This window comes from Neovison vison, chromosome 1 (genome assembly GCF_020171115.1).
Source record: "Neovison vison isolate M4711 chromosome 1, ASM_NN_V1, whole genome shotgun sequence".
NCBI lineage: Eukaryota > Metazoa > Chordata > Mammalia > Carnivora > Mustelidae > Neogale > Neogale vison.
In genome coordinates, this window is record NC_058091.1 from 210452074 (window position 1) to 210471146 (window position 19073).

Here is a 19073-nt window from a genome sequence, read left to right on the forward strand (position 1 = left end):
ATCTTTGCTTTTGGCAATTTGTACCTTATCTCTTAATTAATTAATTAATTAATTAATTTTAACAATCTGGCTTAAGGTTTGTCCATTTAGTTGATCTCTTCAAAAGATAACTATGGCTTTTGAATTCCTCTATTTTTTGTTTATTTCCTATTTCATTAACTTAGGTTCTAATTTTGCCTTCCTTTTGCCTCCTTTGGGTTTAGTCTGCTTTCTTTTCATGAATTTAAGGCAGAAGAGGGATTATTGAGTTGAGATCATTTTTATTTTCTAGTGTATTGAAAAGTAAATTTCTAGGTATCGAAAGCTATAAATTTCCTTCTAAAGACTGCTTATTTGAATCCCATAAATTTTAATATGTGTGTTTTCATTTATATTCATTTCAATATACTTTCTTTTTTTTAAAGATTTTATTCATTTATTAGACAGAGAGAAAGAAAGCACAAGCAGGGGGAGTGGCAGGCAAAGGGAGAGGGAGAAGCAGGCTCCCTGCAGAGCAGGGAACCTGACTATAGGACTTGATCCCAGGACCCCATGATCATGACCTGAGCTGAAGGCGGTTGCTTAACCAACTGAGCCACCCAGGTACCCTCAAAATATTTTCTAATTTCTCTTTTGATTTTTTTCCTTGACCCATGAGTTGTTTATCAATGTGTTGTTTAATATCCAAATATTTAAGATTTTCCAATGTATTTCTGTGGCTGATTTCTAATTTAATACCATTGTCCTGAAAACGTATCTTTCGTAATTTCAATCTTTTAAAAATCTATTGAGACTTGTTTTATGGTCTAAGGTATGGTCTATCCTAGAGATATTTTCATGACTGCTTTAAAGAATATACATCCTGAAAAACAAAACAAAATGAAACGGAACAACAATATATATTCTGCTTTCATTTGGTAGAATGTTCTATAAATGTCTACTAGGTCAAGTTGGTTGATAGTATTTTTCAATTCTCTTATATCCTTTTGATTTTCTGTATAGTTATTTTTCCAGTTATTTAGAATAGGGTATCAGAGTCAATAAATATTGTTAAATTATCTATTTCTTTCAGTTTTGTTAGTTTCTGCTTCATGTATTTGTGGCTCTGTTGTTAGGTTCATATACATTTATAATTATTATGTATTTCTAAAGAATTGACTATGTTTTTATTATGAAACATCCCTCTTTGCCTTTAGTAACATTTTTTGGTCCTATATTCCATTTTGCCTTATATTGGTAGAGGCACTCCAGTCTCTAATGATTACTGTTTGCAAGGAGTATCTTTTCCATCCTTTAATTTTCAGCGTATTTTTATCTTTTAGTCTAAAATGTGTATCATATACAGCATAGATTAGACCTTGAATTTACATCTGCTATTTTGCTGGTTGTTTTTTATTTATTCTGTATTAGTTTCCTGTTGCTGCTATAATAAATTACCTCCAACTTAGAGGCTTAAAACAACAAAAATTAATGATTCTAGATCCAGGTCAAAATTTGACAGAGATCTCACTGGTCAAAAAGCAATGTGGTGGCAAAGCTGTGTTCCTTTCTGGAAATTCTGAACAAAAATCCATGTTCTGGCCTTTTCTTGTTTGCAGAGGCTGCCTATATTCCTTGGCTCATGGCCCTCTCACATCTTCAAAGCCAGCTATGGCTGCCTGAGGTTTTCTCTGCTTTGATCACTCTGACACCGACTCTTTGGCCTCCCTCCTCCACTTTTAGAGAACCCTGACACTGCATTGGGCTTACCTGAATAATTCAGGATAATCTTTCTATCCAAGGGTCAGCTGATTAGCAACCTTAGTTCCAACTTTAATCTTAATTTCTTTTTCCATGTAAAGTAACATATTCACAGATTACATTAAGTAGGATGTGAACACCTATGCACATTTTTGGGAATGCATTCTTCCTCCTGCCACAATATATAATGCTTTTTTTTTCTTTCCTCATTCATTCTTTACTGCCTTCTTTTGTGTTAAATAAATCTTTTATAATGTACCTCTTGAATTCTGATTCCACTATTACTATTACTATTATTTTACTTCCATTCCCCAGCCAGGATCTCAACTTCAGGCTACCTATAATGTTGGTATTCCCTGTCTGCTTGCCACTGAGATAGCTAACATCTCTGACAACACCCAACATCATAGGTTTCTTTACACTCTCTGCTGTGCTCCAAATCAGGTCATTACCTTCTGACAACAAAGCTGCCGGCTTTCATAGCTTGCCCAAAGAGGCTGGGAATGCTGGAATGAGAGCATCCCCAAGCTAAACTGCCAGATTCCCACTGCTCTTACCTATGATTCAGTAGTCCTTGCTGAATGAAAGCATCTCAGTTTTTTGTATGGCTGTACAAAGGAGTCCATTTTAGGAGTCCATAAAAGATTGATTTTGATAATTTTGTCTAATTTTATCCTTGTTTTCTGAGAAGATAATCTGCCAAACTCTTCACACCACCATTCCCATGGTGGTTTTTTGTTTGTTTATTTTGTTTTATTTTGAGGACCTATGTATTTATTTTATAAAGAGAAAGAGAGAGAATGAGTGCGTGTGCAGAGGGGGAGAGAGAGTCTCAAGCAGACTCCCCAGTGGGTGTGGAGCCAAATAACACAAGGCTCAATCTCATGACCCTAAGATCATGCCCTGAGCTGAAATCAAGACTAGGAAACATAACCAACTGAGTCACCCAGATGCCTCCCCACTCATTTATTAAACACATAAAATTTTAGCAAATAATATATCATAGAACATTTACCTGAAGTAGATAAAGTCATTCAGTTTCTGAACTTGATAACTTTGTAGTGAAAAGAGAATCACAAACTCCCTAAAAACCTACCTACATTGGAAAAGGAAAAAAAAAAAAAAAAAAGATAACCTAAATCTGCATACTCTTTTCTCCTTTTAGATGTATTAAATCATTTCATACTTTGGCAAGAAGCTTATGGAGGTTATTGACAACAGCTTCAAACTATTAACAATAACTGTCCAAAGGCTGAGTCTAGTACCTACCATTTTTATTTGAATTTGAAAAAAGACCTTCATTCCACAGATTTAGCAATGCTTCTCAAGATCCTTCTGACTAATGAAAAAAACCACTGTGCCCAATACTGAAAGATATCTGAATAACATATTACAATCATTATGTATAAAAATTAATCAGAATGAAAAATCATAAATTGAATTAAACCACACTGGAAACTATTCTGGAGCAGATCCATGATCAGAACACCAGTACAGCTCAGTCCAGCCGTTGATATAGTCCAAGACAGTGCCTATAAACATCATTCATGGGATGGCCAGTCCCAGCAGCTAGACCTGTGATATACTAACATGGGTAGGGCATTATTGGGGAAAGCCTCAAGGAACTCTTGTGTTAAGAAAATCCCAGAACCGACCATAGAAAGTGAAATAAAGCATCTGGAAGCTATTCAGATCAGTTCTCTGATCCCAAACCTCCTGTCTCTCCATTGTCAGCATTCTCTATATCCAACAGAGCCATCTTTTTCTGGCATAGGTCAATCAGACAGTAGGAAAGTGTCAGTGAGCAGAAAGCAGCCTTAAGTAAGTCCTGGGCACCAAAAAAATGGGGCTTAATCCATTTGCCATCCTGCAACTCACACTACGAATTTGTCCTCACGTAGTACCTTTCCTTCTGATTACCAGTCTATGGGCAAAAAAGAGTTAATTCTCAAAATCTCCAGTAAATTAGATATAACTATACCTTTTTTGGTTATGAGGAAACTGATCTCCAAAAGACCTAGTAAGTGACTTAATCCAGAACTTGCTCTACACAGGCAATGAGAACACCTGTCCCTCGATCCACTGACATTCATGCCAGCAAACACCCCATCAGATCACCTGTCGTCAACAATGGCAACAATTTGCACAAGACACATTCACTGAGATGTGTGACACTTTCAAGACAGAAGGTTACAAACATAATTTGTATCATCAAGTTACCAGTTCCCTATGATGGACATCAAACTCAGTCTCCCGAGTGCAATCCAGGCCATGTTTACTGACTCACAACATGGCCAGGGATTTGTCTCAAGGCTTTTCCAAAATGATATAAGGTATATAAGGGTGAAAGAGGCTAGACAAGCTCATCTTAGAAGTACATCTAGTCCCTTCTCTGGTTCTCGCCACTTAGATTTGCTGACATCTAACACTTAGGTAACTGTGAATTGAGATCATCATCATATTACTAACTTAGTCTTTCGGGACTTAGACTCACAATTTATTTATCTGCATTGCTTCTTTCTTTTATATCATGCCCTATATATAATCCATCACAAATGTCTACACTAACATTTCTTAGATTCCTTCCCCTTTCAGAAGAGTCCCAAAGCAGGTCCTACCAATACTACCATAAAAACTTACTGGTGAGACTTTTCACCTCTTGTCCCCAATTACCTGTCATTATACACAAGAACCTACTGTGGCAAATACCACTATATACCATAGATTCATTTAACACAGTTCTTTCTAGTTCCCTTGACTGTACCCAGAAACAACACTCCTTTCATTGGCTCTGGGATGAAAAACAACTGGCATCTTTTGCAGTCAGCTTACTAATTCTTGCCAATGTAACAGTAAGTAGGGGGTGTAGTGTGCGCGTGTGTGTGTGTGTGTGTGTGTACCACACATATGCCACATTTGTGCAATAAGTGAGGCAGGAAGAGGCAGCATGAATAAGTGGATGCCTGGTGAATGCATTCACTTCAGTTCAACACTGGTCTGTTATGACGACTGAGTCTGGAGCTCTGATGGTAAACACAACGGTCTCTGTTCTCAAGAACTTTATAAATCACATGGATGAAACATCCAGTAGTAACAGCAGGAAATATTCATGGAGCACTAAGGGTCCCAAATGCTGAGCTGAGAACTGCCTTGGGTCATCTCGGCATCCTGACAACTATGTGAGGAAGATACACTTTAAACTGAAAAAAGAAAAAAGAGAGGAGAGAGAGAGAGAGACTCAGAGAGCCTGTCCTAGATCACACAGCTGGACAATCAGCAGAACCTAGACATAGGTTTATTTGACAAAATCCACTCTCTTGACTACTTTTCACTCCTGACCCTTTGGAGACTCATTCTTCGCTGCCCTGACTGATAAGCCTTCTCTTTAAGGCTCTCGCAGACTGTGGTTTGTTTTAAGGCACAATCCACAGGAATCAAGAAAACGGACTCTGGTGGCATAACAGTATTTGTCTGATGAAGGTTTATGCCGACAAAGATGCTCCACTACTGTGCTGAATTAATTCTGAATTGTGTACAGGATCTTGAAAATGAGAAGCAAGAGAAAGAAAAGACTGTAAAGAGGAGGAGGCTTATAGGGAGGTAACACCTGCAATGCTGCCACTCAAATGCTAAAACATACTGAAACATCTACCGTCAGGGTTTTTACAGCTGGTGATCCAATAATATCTGAAGAAGGAGATAGTTAGCCCCCCCCATGACTATTTGTTACATTTATTTAAAACACACACACACACACACATCACACCACATCGCAGTACTACTGTTTTACTCGATTTCGACTAGTCTATTTGGAGTTTTCTATAGGTTTATGGCTCCTGATTTTTGAAGGCACTGACATATCGTTTGCTTCAGTATAAGTCTTTCAGCACTTCTCATTATGCTGCCTGTGCAGAAATCGTGGCAATATTAATTTAGTCCAATATGACAGAAGCTGCCTCTGCTTAATCCAACACCAGCTAATTCCTAAGACTATCACACACCACACACACCAGGGAGTGTGTGCCCAAAAAGAATAATGCAGATCCAGAGGAAAACATCATCTCAGAGTTAAAACAACAACAACACTATTTTCAGGGAAAGCTGACTAATTAGAAGGGTGCATGAGATACTTTGAAACTATATTAACCTTTTCTTTCAGGGTCATGCACTGAAGCCTTGTTATTTTGCTAATGTGACATTTTCAAGTGCAGAGTTTTACAACAGGGCCAATAATTATACTGGTTATTATCAATAGCCTGTCATTTCCATCTTGATCACTTGAGACTTACTTTATGCCTGTTCAGTTCATCTCCTCAACTGGTTTGTCAGTTCCTATGTCAGTTCTTACGAGGCAATGCCTCATATTTCATTTTTATCTTTCCATAGTACCTGATATGGTACTGGTCATACAACACAAAGACCTCTAGAACTACTGGAAGATGAAACAAAATCAAATAAACTTGTGCATCATTTAATCCAAAGCCTGGTAAAGAATGCTTTAAAGCATTCTTGATACCAACCTTTCTGATGAACAATTGGATTTAGACCTCTGGTTTAAAAATTCAAAGCTGCTGACATTTCCTGCAGCCTTTCCCATAAGGGCGGGGTGGTAAAAACATGGCAACTAGAACTTCCACCCTCTCCTCCTCCCCAAAACTTGTCTGGAAACCCCATCCCTGCAGTGTCCCTTCCTTAATATCAATGGTCCAGTTTCTAGTCACAGCATTTCAAGAGCCATGTTTTTGGTCCAGAATCAAGGTCCAGTTAGTACATAGGGAACACAAACCACCTACCAGTGAGGAATTTGCTAGCTTTTTCAGAGCTTTGTCTTAGACTTCTAAATGCCCCATAATTCAAAGAGACCAGCTCTCCCACAGAGGGGCCTCAAACTGGGACAGTATAATTCCCTGGGTAGTTGAGATGCCAAGGTAAGGGTAATGTGTCACGAAGGCCAGCTTCAATTTCATCTTAAAATGATCATTACAATTTTAAATTCAGCATTCCACACAGACAATAGCTACACAGGGAGGCTCTTCTCAGTTTGCAGAAGAGCCATTAAGTTCGCTCCTATTGCTAAGCAACAGTTGTTTAAAATCAAACTGCTCTCAGCTCTCAAACAGCTGAAAAATCAGTCTGTTCAATTCAGAGCACTACGTGAAGGGAGAAGAGAAATACTGTTTTAGAGATCTTGAAATATAAGGTAGATTTAAGCTACATGTTAATCTTAGATACAGTCCCCCAACTTCAAAATATTTGGTAGGGAATATGCCCAGGGTGCTCTCTCCCACATGAAAGAGTCCAGACATGTCTCTCCAAAATGTAACTACGCTCCTAAAACTCCACTTGATTATGAATAATTTGGCTAAAGATTTATTGGCTACCATGATACTACCAGTAGTATTTATCTATCATTGCATAACAAATTACCCAACAACATAGAGACTCCAAACATACTTCCGGTCACGTAGCTTCTTCAGGACAAGGTTTTGGAAGTGGGTCAGCACGGTGACTCTGGCTCATGGTTTCTCATGATGCTGCACCCAGATGCCCACTAGGGTTACAGTCATCTGAAGACTCGACTAGAGCTGGAAAATCCATGTCTGAGTTTACCCATGAGGCTGTTGGCCAGAGGCCTACTTTCTAGTTTCTTCTTAGCCTCATGGCCCTCTCCTCATGACACGGAAGCTTGTTTCCCCCAGAACAAGTGATCCGAGAGAGACTGACCAAGACAGAGGCCAGTGTGTCTTTTGATGACTTAGGTGCCAAAGTCATACACGATCACTTTTGCTCAATTTCATTTGTTAAAAGCAAGTTACTAATTGCTACCCATACAAAAAGAAAAGGAAATCAATCTCCACCTCTTTAAGAAAGGATTATGAAAGCATTTGGAGGCATATTTTTAAAACCACCAGACCATTCAAGAGAAATGTTCATGTCTTTCTCCAAACAAAATGGCAGCATTGCAGAAACCCAAAGAATGAAGTTCCAGCCCTGCGCTACATACACCAGGCAGAGGTTTGGACTGGTAATAGTTCCTGCACATCCTCTATTCATTAGCTAGTTGACAGTATTCTAAGCTGTCACTTACTACCGATGTGACCTTGGATACAGAGAGTTTGTTCAACTCTCTGTATCCAATTTCCTCTAATGGCAAGAGAATACAATACTAGTAACTATTTCATATCTCAGTCAACATATGTAAAGTTCAGAATAGTGCTTGGTATATAGTATACCCTAGAGAATTATATAACCTTATTGTTGTTGCTATTGTCATGTTGATAATAAGGGCAACCACTCAATTTGTCCATGGAAATACCCAAAAGGGCAGCATAAGATAGGGGTTTACACGATGTGGGTGTCACTTTGGGAGATCTTCTGCAAAAGCCATCCACAATTATGATGTATTCACAGTCAATAAAACAGGCTAATTACATGCTGTCAGGTTGTCTCTTCAGGTCTTCCCAGCACTTGTGAGGCCACAGGTTACAAATGCTGGTAAGAGAAGCAACCTGAACCAGACGTTTTTGGCTCCACATGGAGGATCTGCGTACTCAGGGGATATTTCTGGCAGATGAAAAGCCCATTCCTCATTTACCATACACTTTAGAAGCTTTAAGATTCAGTTCACCTGTGCTGACTTGCATCACTGTGCAAAAGCAGTTCATTTCCTTTAAAATTTTTTAAATTAATTTATTTATTTGAGAGAGAGAGAGACTGGGGAGGGACAGAGGGAGAGAATCTCCAAGCAGACTCCCCACTGAGCATGGATCCCCCCCCCACCGACCACAGGGCTTGATCCCACAACCCTGAGATCATGACCTGACCTGAAATCAAGAGTCAGCCACTTAACTGACTGAGCCACCCACATGCTCCCAAAGTAGTACATTTCTACAGATTACTTCTACTACCACACTTTATCTTTGATAAACTACTTTGAGAAATGTTGTGCCTAAAAGCTTAACTCATCCTGTTTAATGCATGGAGCTGAGGCAATGTTACATAAACACAACAGTATCACCGAGTATTTCTTCCAGTAGAAAATTCACTGAGAAATTTCATTTTCCATTACATATTCTTGGGGCTATTTACTACCCTTAACTTTACAGAGTAATGATATCCAGTTTTTTGTAATGTTGACATGCCTATTATTGCTTATTTGCCTTACTGCATTTATTCTTTTTTTTTTTTAAAGGTCATTTGCTTTATTTATTTATTTTTTAAAAGATTTTATTTATTTATTTGACAGAGAGAGATCACAAGCAGGCAGAGAGGCAGGCAGAGAGAGAGGAGGAAGCAGGCTCCCTGCTGAACAGAGAGCCCGATGCGGGCCTCGATCCCAGGACCCCGAGATCATGACCCAAGCCGAAGGCAGCGGCCCAACCCACTGAGCCACCCAGGCACCCACTGCATTTATTCTAAAAGTTCAAAAACCCAAAAAGTCCAGGAAACCGTAAAGTTTTTAGTCTTAAGACTAAAGAGCCATGATTGTTTTTTGAGGATTATTTTGTTTTTTAGTCTTAAGACTAAAGAGCCATGATTGTTTTTTGAGGATTATTTTTGTTTTATGATCATGGAATCATTAGTGAAATTAATTCTGACTCATCAGAGCTTATGTTCTTTCACTGTTGAAAATACAGTATGTTGGGATTTTACAATATGCAGTCTTTTCAGAGAATCAGGAGTCCCAGGATGATTTTTTTTTCTCTCTTTTTAAAAGATTTTATTTATTTATTTGAGAGAAAGAGAGGGCATGCGCAGGGGGAGAAGCATCGATAAAGGGAGAAAGAGACTCTCCACTGAGCAGGGAGCCAGAGGTGGGGCTTGATCCCAGGACCCTGAAATCAGCTAAGCTGAAGGCAGCTGCTTAACTGACTGAGCCACCCAGGCAACCCCCCATTTTCCCCCTCTTTCTAATTAGTTTCCTCCAGCCTAAGATTTTTCTCCTTCAAAATAAACGAGACTGTTTTCTATTACCATCTTTCTCACCATGGAAAAGTTCTGCAGAACCAGGATATAATCCTGGAAATGCACTGAAGGGCATAACCTGAGCATTACAAAACTATCAGACTCCTGACAAGGCTGCAAGATGCTAGCTTCATGTGTGCAACCTGTATTACACTGTGTCCCAAGCTTAGAAGGGCCCACATTTGACTTAATGCTCAACTGTCACTGTCTTGAAATTCTTTGAAATTTTTTAAATAAGGGGACCCGCACTTTCTTACTGCCCTGAGCTCTACAAAGAATGCAGCCAGTCCTGGCACTAGGACATACCTCCTTGAAATAGTGCAGAACTCCAAGAGATGAGAACATACCAAGGAAAAAAGACAGCAGGACACAGGGAAGGGGGAGATAAGTAAGGACTAAGATAAGGGGTATTGCTCGGAAAATTAAAAGATGGTGAGAGCCCCAAATGAGAAACACTACATGCAGCCAGCACTTGAACCTTGACTTCTCAACACTGTGGCTAGCTTGGGTTAGATAGACAGCCTCTTTCCTTTGATGTCCTGATTACCAGGCAATAGGACACTGGGAAATAAGAGAATTAAACTGAGTAAGTGAGCACAGTCTTTCCAAGGATAGCTGATAGTGGAGCAGTGATTCTTAGCCTTATTCTATTTTCACACAATTCACATTGTAGCACATTTCCATCAATAACATCTCTCTGTTTTGGAGCACTTCCCTTTGGGAGGAAGCTGATCAGAAACCTCAGGGGGATAACAGCATTTTGAAGAAGTCCCTGACTGTTCTCATTCCGTCCCATCCAAATCCCAGTGAGAATCACTGCAATGATATAGCTACACAGTATTAACTTTCTGAGTTTGAAACAGAAAATCAATTTGTGATTCCTGCCCGAAGTTACAGTTTCACCTTGTAAAACAGACATTGGAAAAAGCCCACATTCTGTGCCTTTCTTACAAGTTCACTCAACAGATAAGCTACGTAAACAGAGCTGAGTGTTCTCACAAATCCTGAGACTATAGACAGCAGGGTATATGTGACATTAACTTAATTCATGGTAACCAATATCCTACTGAAAATTTAATCCAATTCTCAATACAGAGAAAAACGCTTCCTCAGACCAAATCATATCATTGTTGTACTCAAGGCCCTCGTTTCTGCAGCCCCGTGAAAGAAATCACAGATCCTCAATACCAACTGCTAGCCAAGTAAGAATCTGCCCACGGATGATTGATTTCACCGGGCTCACCCCCCTGGGGTCACCAGCTGCTGTCCCCATCAAGTGAATGCCAAGTGGACCTATTGGTGGGAAGAACAGGGAGGAAATGGGTGCTGCAGACAACAACAGCATCAAGTATCAGTAACGACGTTAAGTAATTCCAGTTTCCCAAGATCTTGTTCTTTCTGAAGTTGATGTTGGATTAGAGGTACCATCGGGGCAAAGAGAGCAGGCACTTGGTGGTGGACAGATCTGAGTGAGCCTCATTCCCAGTAAGTGCAAGAACCAGGGCCAGGCCTTTCAGCACTCTGGCTCTCGTGCTTCCTTCAGAGTTTATGGTCCCAGCTACTACCTCCACAGTGAAGGGGTGATGACGAGGCAACCTCCAGATCTTTCAGAAAAGACTACGCAGTGAAAGCAAAAGGGGTTAAGTGGGGGAGAAGAGATGGACGTCTGTAGAACTGCTTGGCTGAAAGAATAGGAAACAGTTGGGGGGGGGCACTGCGGCGATCAGGAGTCCACTGCTAGGATGTAAGCCTGTCTCTGGAAATCTCATCTGTATCAACCTGAACTCCATAGGGAAGTGACTGCAGGACATGTGAGGTCACACACGGGCAGTTCACAGCCAAATGTGGTCCTCAGAAGTATTTTGTTTGACCTGGATGGTATTTTTTAAGGAGTATGGATTCATTGCTAGCATTTAAAGCCAGATTTCACATAAATATCCAGCTGTCTGGCTTTCCTTTTAAAAAGAAAAGAAAGAAAGGAGACAGGTCTGACGGCCCTCATCTGTAATCCCTCGTGATAAAATCAGGGGGAGCTGAGTAGCACCGACCCCCTTTACACACGCCATCAGCTCTCCAGGCCGTCCTTCAGTTACCTGCCTGGCCCTAAAATGGAAGAGACTGAAAGGCAATCAAGCAGCAATTAGACAATGTGAGTGAATCAAAGATATGAACAGACACAATCAGCTACATTGTACCTTTGCTGAGGAGAGACAGTAATAGAGGAGAAGGGTCTCCTGGCGAGGGTGGCACGAAGAAAGTGAACTTGGCAGTGCCACATGGTCAGGAGAGAGGGGGCCCAGGCCAGCTAGAACAAGGCTCTGGGTCTGCTTGAAAGCATATGCAAGACATCAGATGAGCAGAGGAGGTGTTCCATGTGACCTAGCTTACTTCGGCTCTCCTTCCCAGGAAAAGAACGCAGTGACCACCTGACATGCACATTTTAGTGGCTTTGCAGGCTGGTACAGTTAAAGATGTAACTTCTCAGTTCCAAAATTCTTATTCCAGGCAGAGAGAGAGAGAGTGTGTGTGTGTGTTTAAAAATAAGACTTGGGGAATGAATGAATGAATGAATGAATGAATGACTTGGAATCACTGCTAATTTAAATTTGATTTACCAAAGCTCTTTATTTTTCTTTAATAATGGTGATTATAATGTTTTACTTAAAAATACAAATTAGACACATTCTATACCCAAAACTTTCTATCTTTGGTGAAATAATGAAAAACAAATGTTTTTTATACTTTGGAAAAAAAAATAATGGAAAATATGTCCCAAACTAGGATACCTCCAGCTGGGGGGGCAGGGGTGGCTAACAAACAAAAAAAAAGTATCATTTATATTTAGGAATAAATGCAACAAAACAATTTTAAGACTTATATGCTGAGAAATGAAGAACACTGCTGAGATAAGCACAGATCTAAATACATGAAAAGACATTCCACATTCAGAGATTAAAAGAACAAATATTATTTTTTTAAAGATTTTATTTATTTATTTGACAGACAGAGATCACAAGTAGGCAGAGAAGCAGGCAAAGAGAGAGGGAGGAGGAAGCAGGCTCCCCACAGAGCAGAGAGCCCAATTCGGGGCTCGAACTCAGGACCCCGAGATCATGACCTGAGTGAGCCGAAGGCAGAGGCCTAAACCACTGAGCCACCCAGGTGCCCCGAAAGAGCAAATATTATTAAGATTGACAATTGTCCCCAAACTGACCTAGAGAACCAATAGAATCTCTACAAAAATGTCAAGGGAGACTTCCAGCTTCAGCTCGGATGTGTAAAGAACTTAGAAGCTGACATATTTGTCTTTATAACAGGTAAAAGGTGGACAAACTGAAAATCAATGACTTGGACACATCAGAAAATTGAGGTTGCAGGACAAACAGCCAGCCCCAAATCTGGAGGGACACAGCTGATATCTGCTTAATCAGGAGCAGAAGTTGCTGGAGCCAGGAAGGGGCAGCAACACCAAATGGTCATTTTCACCAACTGCTAGAGGCTGCGTGTGCACCAGCGTTAGCGTGGGCACTGCTGAGGACTGTCTTCTTAGGGGGTCCCCACACTACTTCTGGCTCTTGCAGGGAAGGGGGAAGAGCACCGTTGAGAAATACACTCAGAGCCTTCTCCATAAAAAGGTCTACTCTCCAGGGAAAAGGGACTGTTTAAAAGCCTTACCAAGCTGGAGGAAGAGCATCTCTCCGGCTCCTGCCTTACCTAAGGAGAAAATAATGTAGTCCAGAGAGGTCAGGGGAGATAAACTGGGAATTTCTCTGCAGCCAGAGAAGGAACAAACAAAACCTCCTCCATAGTCCAGCAGTTCTCCAGCGTGCCTCCCCACTAGAATCTCCTGGGGAACTTAGAAAAATCCTGATGCCCGGGTTGTACCCAGAGCAGTCAAGTCAGAATCTCTGGGGATGGACCAGGTACCAGGGTTTTAAAACTGGCCCAAGCCAAATTCACACCAAGTTCAGATCTATTACTGATGACACAGCCTTGAGTGGTTTGACAGAAAAGAGAACAGATTATGAATTACCTACTTTACAAGGACCAAGTAATTACCAGTAAAGAACTCACTATTCTCTTAGCAACTGCAACTGTGTCATGAGCTTTCCCTTAGGTACATTCAACTATTCCTCATTTTGTTAATTTACCTGGTCTTGCGTTGAAAGGTAAAACATACCATCTGCTCACAGATGATCAAGAGTGGCTTGTAGTACCTCCATTGCCATGATTTCTAGTCTCATAAAAATAACCCACCCCACTCTTCCATATTTCACTTTAGATCATTTCATAAAGTCTATAATTAACCCTAGAGCTTCAGGTGTATAGTAAGCACCACGATGTGCCCTGATATGTGTATTCCCTGGTTGTGCTCGTCTATTCATACCTCAACTGTATCCAAACCCGCACCTGCAGATTCCCTGTATCAGCAACCCTCAAAAATGCGCGCATTTTAAATTCTCCTTTGGTGCAGAGCTTCTATATTTGAGCAGATGCTTAAAAATACTCTGCCACCAGCACAGTGACACTCAAGACCTTGCAAATTGTCCTTCATCTCAGTCTTGTATAGAGTTAAAGCCTCACGACAGGAAAGGGCACTTGATTGACTGACGATGGTCCCCTCCCCCACCAACAAAATTTCCTACAGCTGCTGCAATTCCAAGAATGATCTAGACTGGACTCATAAGCTTATTAAATAGGAAGCCAATGACACTCAAGCTTCAGGGGCCTCTCACTTCTTTCGAAGCCCTGGGAGGTATCCTGAAGATTTGTATTTGTGATTTTTGTATTCTTTCCTTGAGACAATTGTGTAAGTGCTAGGCCTCCAAATTCTGGCTCCTACCGTAAGTGGGCCCAATGTAACTTGGTTGCCAGTCAGAAGGCAGGCACTAAATAAACTGGTGAATCTTCATACTGTGAAGTTAACAGGGATTGCTTTAGGGCTGCAATCATACCCACAGAATTAGGCTCTCCTTCATCTACAATGAAGCCTCCAACAGAGGCAAAGGGAACATGATACAGAAGGAGAGACTTGCCTATCTTTGGAAAGGGCTGGGCTCTAGGTCCTAAAAGAAAGCAGTCCTGGAAAACCCAGGCTTTTCCAGTGTGTGTGGAAATTAGGCGGGCCCAGACCCCGGGGAATGGATCCCCAGGCCACCTTCCACAAATAAAATCAGCTTTCTGCACCTTCAGGGCCAAGCAGGGGCAACCTGTCTGGGGTCTTTACAAAGAAAACTGTCCACTTTCTTGCTAAATTTAAAATTCCTTTTAATAAAGTAGCAATAATTAAAGAAAAATGGCTTAACATGCAAATGCCTGGAGTGAATATTTGAAAACATACTTATTAATTGACAGGTCTAGCCCAGAGCTGCCAGACTCCTATGTATTTGGGTGGGAGTAGGGGTGGGAGTAGACAAGTGGGAGGGGATTAAAGCAGGATGGAACCTGGAGACAGCCTGAAACATGGAAGCCCAATCTGCATACCATGTGGCCTAACCAGGCACCCCCTTGCTTCCTGCCGGGGCAGAGACATGGCAGAGCTGCTCTGCCAGGTGGACCCACATCCCAGCCCTACAAGCAGACAGGGGGCCTGCAAAGGCTGATGTAAGTGTGAGGTGTCCACTTGCTTCCACAAACTTCCCTCCTGGTTGCCTTGGCAACTCCCTAGGTTCTGGGGTGAATCTGGATCAGTGATTCCTGGTTCAGAAAGTGGATACAGAATCTGGTGTGGGAGTTAACCACTATCTAGCCCTCTCTTACCTTGAACACTTTTCTGTTGGGAGCTAGCCCTCCTGAGGGGAGGTCCTACTTGCCCTGGCTAGCCAGTAATTCCGGATCGTCTTCTGCACACTTCCCTGTTTCTGCTCCCAGCCCACCTTCCCCAGCCACCTGTGTACTCAGCTCTTAGGTCCAGTTCTCCAGGAATCCCCTGTGGGGGGCCAGCTCCAGAGAGTGGCTGAGCCCCAGGAATATGCTGGCCCTCACTCCAAAAGAAATCCCTTCTCTTACCACCACTAGCCACTGCAACTGACCCATGTGCAACCCGCCGCCCTTACAGCAGGGCCACAGCCACTGCCACACTCAACCCCTTCTAATGTGGAATCATGTGGTACCAGACCACATTCCAGGCAACACCAGCAGCGCGGTTGCAAAGAAGCAGCATGCTTGCTCAGGATGGGGTAACCCTACCCCTCGCCACACTGGTTATGGGCAATCACCATCCATCCCTCCTCAGCTAGCTCATTGAAGGGAGCTTTCCTCCTAAAGCTACTTAAGTAGAAGGGAAGATGTCAGAAGAGAGGCAGCCAAAATGGCAGTGTTCCAATGGTGTGGAAGACTTGGCTGTTTTGGTCACTTTGTCTTCTGGTCCATTTTGCACGCACCAGCCAAAGCCAGATGCCATTCTCTAAAGCTCCTCAGAACTTTGCTGCAATCCCAGATGAAAAAGAAACACCTTTCCCCTCCCCAGCCTCCAGCAAATGCAGAAATAGGTTCATGGAGAATTAACATTAAAAACTCTTTTCCCTCATGAACCATATTTAAATGATAAAACCTATGAGGAAGCGCTGCATCTTACCTTGTCCAGAAACTAGCTTGTGACAACAAAAAACTGAGGAGAGGGTCTCAACAAATCACAGTTGGTAACCAATCCTGCTGAGACCATAGTGAAGACACCATCATTTCACCACAGAGATGTTCATTATTATGGATGGGGTTGACAACAGAACTCAACGGGGTTGACAAGACATCAGTGCTGTTACCATTATAGGCTGTTTTGAGTTATGTTGATGGGAATTTGGGGGAGAAGGTTTTGAGAATAGAGCAAAAAACACCTCAATTTTCTCGACCATGTCCAATGCAGCATGTATGGCAAAATATTGGAGGTAGAATGTGGTTAATCTGCGAAGATTTCCATTCAGATAAAAAATAAATAGATTTACGGTGGTAGTTCAGGTTCATTCTAGAATATGTCTCTTTATTCTTACTTCAATTTAGAAAGAATTCACACAGATAGTACTTACTAGTTACTATTGTTGAATACAGATTCATAGGCTTTGGAAATGGACTTTTTTGTGGTAGGTTAGCAATGGCTACTAAACAAAATACACTCTCACTCATGGTTCTACAAAGCATGATGATCAGAACCCATGGGGTTAGTTTAGGTGAAGACAATCACAGCAAGAAGGCTGCTTAAACCATATATAGATTTGTTAAGCAAGAGTCCCACCATCCTCCTTCCTCCCACAGGCTTTCCCCATCACCTTGCATATGCTTTTACCATTGTACTCAATTATAAAGGAAACATTTGTTCCTGATAATCTGGCTAAAAAGGTTAGAAAACTCCACAAAGCAACATAGGAGAAATACCACATCCTTCTGTGACACAGAAGTTCTTGAAAGTACCACACACATAATACCCAGTGTAAGACTTACCTGAAGGTGCTTACTTAAAAGACAGTCTATTGGTAAAGGGGAGTGGGAGATCCAGGCTTCTGCTTATGAAATGAATAAGTCAGGGGGAATAAAAGTCAAAGTATAGGGAAATACTCAACAATATGGTAGATACATCTGTGGTGAGCAGTGTAACATACAAAGATACTGAATCACTAGGCTGCACACCTGAAACTAGTGTAAAATTGGGTGTCAACTATACTCAAATAACAACATTTAAAATAAGTTAGTACATAAATAAATAATAAATGAATGAAAGACCATCCAACACACTGACTTAGAATGGAAGTTGGGAGTCTGCCTTCTTAGTCAGCTGTGCAGTGTCTCCCCAACCCCGGCAAGCGAGCGCCGCTGACCTCGTGTGCATTCCTGTCAGTCTGGACGTGGCTGCTCCACTCTACTCACCTGGTGGACTTCCGTGGCCTGCAGCCGCCGTGGCAATTGCAAAAGCAGACGCCGGCGAAACAGAGCAGAGGGAGTTGTCGGCCGTCTGTCCTAGTTATGTAAAAGAATTGAAATGGCACGGTGAGGCAGATGGGTAATATTCTGTCATGAAAATTCTCATTTTCATTCCTGCATTGGATGAAGGGTTGGGCCAGACGCCCTGTATTGTCCTTGTTAATAGAAAAATAACAAGATTTTACATCAGTAATTGTACTCTAGGTGTATACCCAAAGGAACTGAAAATAGAGCCATGCAAAAACCAATACATGAATATCCCTGGCAGCATTATTCACAACAATTGAAAAAGTACAAACACCCGAATGTCCATCAATCGTGGTATGGATAAACCAGATGTGGTATATCGACACAAGGGAGTACTATTTAGCCACAAAAAGGAATGAAGGACCGATACCTACTACAACATGAATGACCTGTGAAAACAGGATGCTACACGAAAGAAGTCAATCACAGAAAAGCATGTATTGTATGAGTGAGTCTATGCATATGAAATGTCTGGGAGAGGTCAATTCCCAGAGACAGAGAGTAGAATGGTGGTTTCCAAAGGCTGGGGGGAGATGGGAATAGGGGGTGATTGCTAATGGGCAGAGGGTTCCTTTTTGGGGTAATAAAGATGCTCTGGAGTGAGAGGCTGCCCCATCTTGTGACCATATAAAAGCCATTGGCTTGTACACTTGAGAAAGGTGAATTCTGTGATATCTGATTTATAGCTCAATATAAAAAAGGTTTTTAAAAATTTTCTACATCAGAAAGAATTTTCCTACATCATATTACCAACAGAATTTTCTGCCCAAAACACCCGTAAAGTGCGGATGGATTCTAAACTCAAAAGGATGTTCTGAGCACCTTTTTGCAGCCCCTTTCCCTCCTCCAACATTTTACACACAGCATCTGATAATGCTGATTATCAGCAACCTCACTTTTTTCCTCATTCAGGCTTCTGGTGAAAATAACTCACTGTGATTCTGACCTGAAGGGTTTTTATTAGTTTGCCCCTAAGGTGATATAGTCATGCTTAAAATAAATAAATACGAGGCAAGGCAAAGCGCTGCTTAATATACCCAAGTAGAAAGCACGGAAAAGCTCTACCCTCTCCTTTAGCAGTAGCCTTTAAATATTTGTGGCATAAGGTGGCAAGTAGACAGATGAACAGGCAAAATTTCAGCTAAACAGCAAGAAAATGTGTGACACTGTCCCCATTTGGATCCTCTGTTTTACCACAGATTTTAACTTCCTTCCCATGTTCCTATGACTCTGGGGTGTAGTAACATCAGAGAAGAAACAAAGGACTTAATTCACAAACAGGATGAGGATTTCCAAATAATGCTTATATAAATTTTAAAATTTTATATATGAATATAAATATATAAAGAAAGCCTATAAAGCAGAGAACTAATAATAGTGACCAAGTGAAGAGTATTTATTTCTTGCCTTTGTGGAGTTTCACATTCATGGGCTTTGGCCCAAAACTGTTC

At 41.3% G+C, this 19073-nt stretch overlaps 1 protein-coding gene across 2 annotated transcripts in view; it reads right to left on the minus strand.

Moving 5' to 3' along the window:
* RASGRF2 (Ras protein specific guanine nucleotide releasing factor 2) overlaps positions 1 to 19073 on the minus strand; it is a 250309-nt gene that overhangs the window by 78008 nt on the left and 153228 nt on the right. For both annotated transcript variants that reach the window (XM_044266218.1, XM_044266225.1), the window contains exon 17: positions 17542 to 17631. In XM_044266218.1, the coding sequence (XP_044122153.1) occupies positions 17542 to 17631 (90 nt within the window). The remainder of the gene's footprint in view (positions 1 to 17541; positions 17632 to 19073) is intronic.